Raw genomic sequence first — 3,473 nt, 5'->3', positions numbered from 1 at the left:
GCCGGAGGAGATGGGCCGGTGGGCTCGTGGCTGCTGGGGGCCCCCTCTGAGCGGCTCCACGTCGTGCAGGGAAACTGTCGGAGAGCCTGCAGCAGGCGGAGGTGAAACTCGTAGACAAGGAGAGCTGCAACCTGGACGCCTACCATGGGGAGGTCACCGAGAAGATGCTGTGCGCCGGCCTGCCCCAGGGCGGGGTGGACACCTGCCAGGTGGGGGGGTCGGTCTGCACCCCTCAGTGAAACAGCCCCTTCCAGGGACCAGCTGTCCTGGCGGGAAACGGCTGCGAGCCGGAGCTGCGGGCACCGGCACCCACCGGGCCGGGGGCTCCTCAGCGCCCGCTCAAAGACTTTGTCCCTCGCAGGGGGACAGCGGCGGGCCCCTGCTGTACTCGGGGGGGCACTGGCAGGTGGTGGGCATCGTCAGCTGGGGCCAGGGCTGCGGGACGCCCAGCACACCCGGTGTCTACACCAGTGTCCGTGCCTACCTCAACTGGATCTACGCTGTCCGGAGGGTCAGTCGGGGTTCCGCCGCTGCGGCAACATGCGCCGCTGCTCCGTCACGCAGGTTTTGGGGGGCGGTGGGGAAGGTGAGGGCCCCCTCAGTGGCTCTGCTCAGAGGGGAATGGCCCCGGCGGGGTGCAGGGTGGGACGCTGCGGGGCTGGGGCTGCGGGCAGCCAGCCCCCTTCGGCTCTGCACAGGAGCTACGTCAGCCCCTTCAGGACACGACGCTCTTCTCCCAGTTCCAGGTGCCCTTTCAAAGTTTGCAATTTCATCTCTCCCTCTCTCCTTCCAGTCGGAGCTGTGAGACCTGCTGGGCCAGGTCCCTCCTCTCTCCCCAAGCCCCCCTCCACATCCCTACGTGCTCGGCTGTCTCGGCTCTGGATCTCAGGCCACAGAAGGTGAGCGGTGCCTCCCAGACCCTCGCTGCCAGGCTGTGACTTCGTGTCCCAGAGGTCAGCCAGGAGGCAGAGGGCAGCTCGGAGCGACAGCCACCAACAGCGGGAAGGAATGTGACCGGCTCAAGCTCCCTTCCGGAGAAAGATTAATTTATTGCCCTGTGCCAGCCCCGCTGTGGCAGGAAGGCTCCTGTGGGGCTGAGCTGCTGTTTGTTCCCTCCTGTTTGTGCTGTAGAGTATCCCTATTAAAAGAAAGTATTTGTTTTTTCACGCACCCTCTGAAGGCTTTGTCCCTGCTGCTTCCAGGGGTACTTTCTGCAAGACCCTGCCTGGTGCCAGCGCCGCTTTCCCCACACCCTTCCCAGGGTTTATTCGCTGGCTCTTGGGAACAAGCTGTTCCTGCACACAGGGAAGAAAGCGCCGCGTGGACCTCGGCCCCTCAGTCAGACGAACTGATCGGAAAAGGCTCGGTTTAAATCGCCTGGAAACAAACAACGGATTTTAAATCGACTTCTCCTAGCGTGGCTTCAGCCCCAGTAGAAATCAGGGCTGCTGCCGCGCCAGGCGGCCCAGGGGGGGTCATGGTCAGCCTAAGCAGACACCGACAGCACCCCAAACCAGAGCGAGTTTCTCTAGTAAACATAAACTTTATTTCATTCAAGGCAAAGCTCACTAAACCTCTACAGTGCAAAAAGGTGCTGTAAGTCATCACACAGCATGTTGTGCACACCCCGTCCTTGTCTGCAGGTTTCTCCTACGTGTAGTTGTATATGCTGACACACGGACGTGTCTGTCGCAGCACGCGCCCCCGGCAGGGCCTTCTCCCCACGTGCCCCGGAAAGCCCCGGCGGACCCCCCCGAGCCCCCGTGACAGCAGGGACCCCGCAGGAGCTGGCACAAGCTCCCCGGGCAGCCCGCGCCCTCGCGCCGCGCGCAGCACCCGCACACGCGTGTGTCTAGAGTTGCATTTCAGAAACTGGTTATGTTGACTTTGTCCATCAAGCCGGAGGAGTAATCCATGCATAGTGCAGCATTGCATATCCTGTGGTAAGTGGAACAGGGTCCAGATACCGTCTAAAAAAGGCCAACAGGTTAGGACAGCTAAAAATATTTCTTTAAAAAAAAATCCCTTCCTCCCCTCACTGTCGCCTCCCACGGGAGGTCTCCTCCAAGGATGGGCTGGGGGGGGTCTCCTGGGGCATCTGGGAGGTCTCAGCCTTCCTGCCCCGACGCTCACGCGTGACACGGGCATGTTAACGACCCTTGGCATTTACAGAGTGCCTTCCGCCCCAGGATCTCTGAGCACTTTGCAAAGCGATGCAGGGAGCCTCACCCCTCCTGGAGGTAGGTCAGATTTAGGGTCCCCACTTTACAGGTGGGGAAACGGAAGCACAGAGAAGTCAAGTGATTTGCCTGAGGGTCCCCTGGATCCTCAGGGAGGGGACCGGGATCCCCGGGACCTGACTCCCACTTGCCCGTCTAACCAGCAGCCAAGGAAACCTGCCTGGGGGCGGGTGCCTGGACCCGACTCCTGTCCCACAGGCAGGGCCCCGCTCCGGCGGGTGCCCCCGCACCCAGCGCGGGCGCAGCCAGCCGGCCGTGCTCCCGGGTGAAGGCTGCGGGGTGCTCTCCGCGCCACCGTCCCCGCAAGCGGGCGGGTGAGGTCCCACCTCTCCCGCAACAGCCTCCGCAGAGGGAGCACCCAACCCTTCCGCCTCTGCCTCGCCCACCAAACCCTCGCCTCCCGTCCAGTCCGGTGCCTCTGGCGGGGCGCAGGCCCCCGAGCTGGGGCACCCAGGGCTCAGCTTTGATTCGCAATTTTAAGGGGGGATGGGGGAGCTGCCAGTCCTGTAGCTTCACCGACAGACACCCACAAATAAAGGAGAAATAGGGAACAAATCACGTTGTAAAGGATGTTCTCAACTTCAGCTTGCAGGATCAGCTCATTCCCTTCACGTCTGACACCCTGCTACAGCCCTTGGGAGGGGGCTGGGTTGCCCGGACCCCCACTGCAGGTGTCCTTCGTGCAGACCCTCTGGCTTTCTGTGGCACCCCTCACCTGAGGATCCCAAAGCACTTTACCAATGTTAGCCAAAGAAGCCTCACAACCACCCCTGTGAGGTAGAGCAGTATTATTATCCCCATTTTACAGATGGGGAAACTGAGGCACGGGGAGGCAGAGTGACTTGCCCAAGGTCACTCAGCGGGCCAGCACGGCCCCAGCCCAGCTCCCCTCACCAGGGCTCGACCGTGCTCCCTCCCTGCATTGCAGATGGAGTGCCACAGTCTTCCTCGGGAGGAAGGAAAACACAACCAGCCGCTTTCCCACTGGAGTCTAATATAAAAAACATCCGCGTGACGAGTTAAGCCTTGGCGAGTCAGCATCGAAAGCATCGCTGCTCGGAGTGCTGGGCTTTACAGGGAGGGGAGGAGGAGCAGGACAACCCCGGGAGCACCTCCCGAGGAGGCTGCCTGGGGGGGAAGCCCCCCGCTGCCCCCGGGGCACGGCCCTGCGGGGACAAAGCCGGCATGAAGCTTCACCCCGGCGTGCTCCTGGCAGGGGCGGGCAGCGACCCC

At 62.3% G+C, this 3,473-nt stretch overlaps 1 protein-coding gene across 1 annotated transcript in view; it reads left to right on the top strand.

Annotated features, from left to right (window-relative positions):
* The window catches only part of TMPRSS4 (transmembrane serine protease 4), a 7,061-nt gene extending 5,919 nt beyond the window's left edge, over window positions 1–1,142 (top strand). Inside the window, exons 8-10 of the mRNA XM_026863600.1 lie at window positions 70–209; window positions 362–511; window positions 794–1,142. Of these exons, the coding sequence (XP_026719401.1) occupies window positions 70–209; window positions 362–511; window positions 794–805 (302 nt within the window). The 3' untranslated portion in view covers window positions 806–1,142. The remainder of the gene's footprint in view (window positions 1–69; window positions 210–361; window positions 512–793) is intronic.
* Window positions 1,143–3,473: the final 2,331 nt, after the last annotated feature.

Source organism: Athene cunicularia (assembly GCF_003259725.1).
Source record: "Athene cunicularia isolate RWA chromosome 24 unlocalized genomic scaffold, athCun1 chr24_part1, whole genome shotgun sequence".
Lineage (NCBI taxonomy): Eukaryota > Metazoa > Chordata > Aves > Strigiformes > Strigidae > Athene > Athene cunicularia.
The sequence above is the reverse complement of the archived record's forward strand: the minus strand, read 5'-3'. Positions and strand labels throughout refer to the sequence as shown.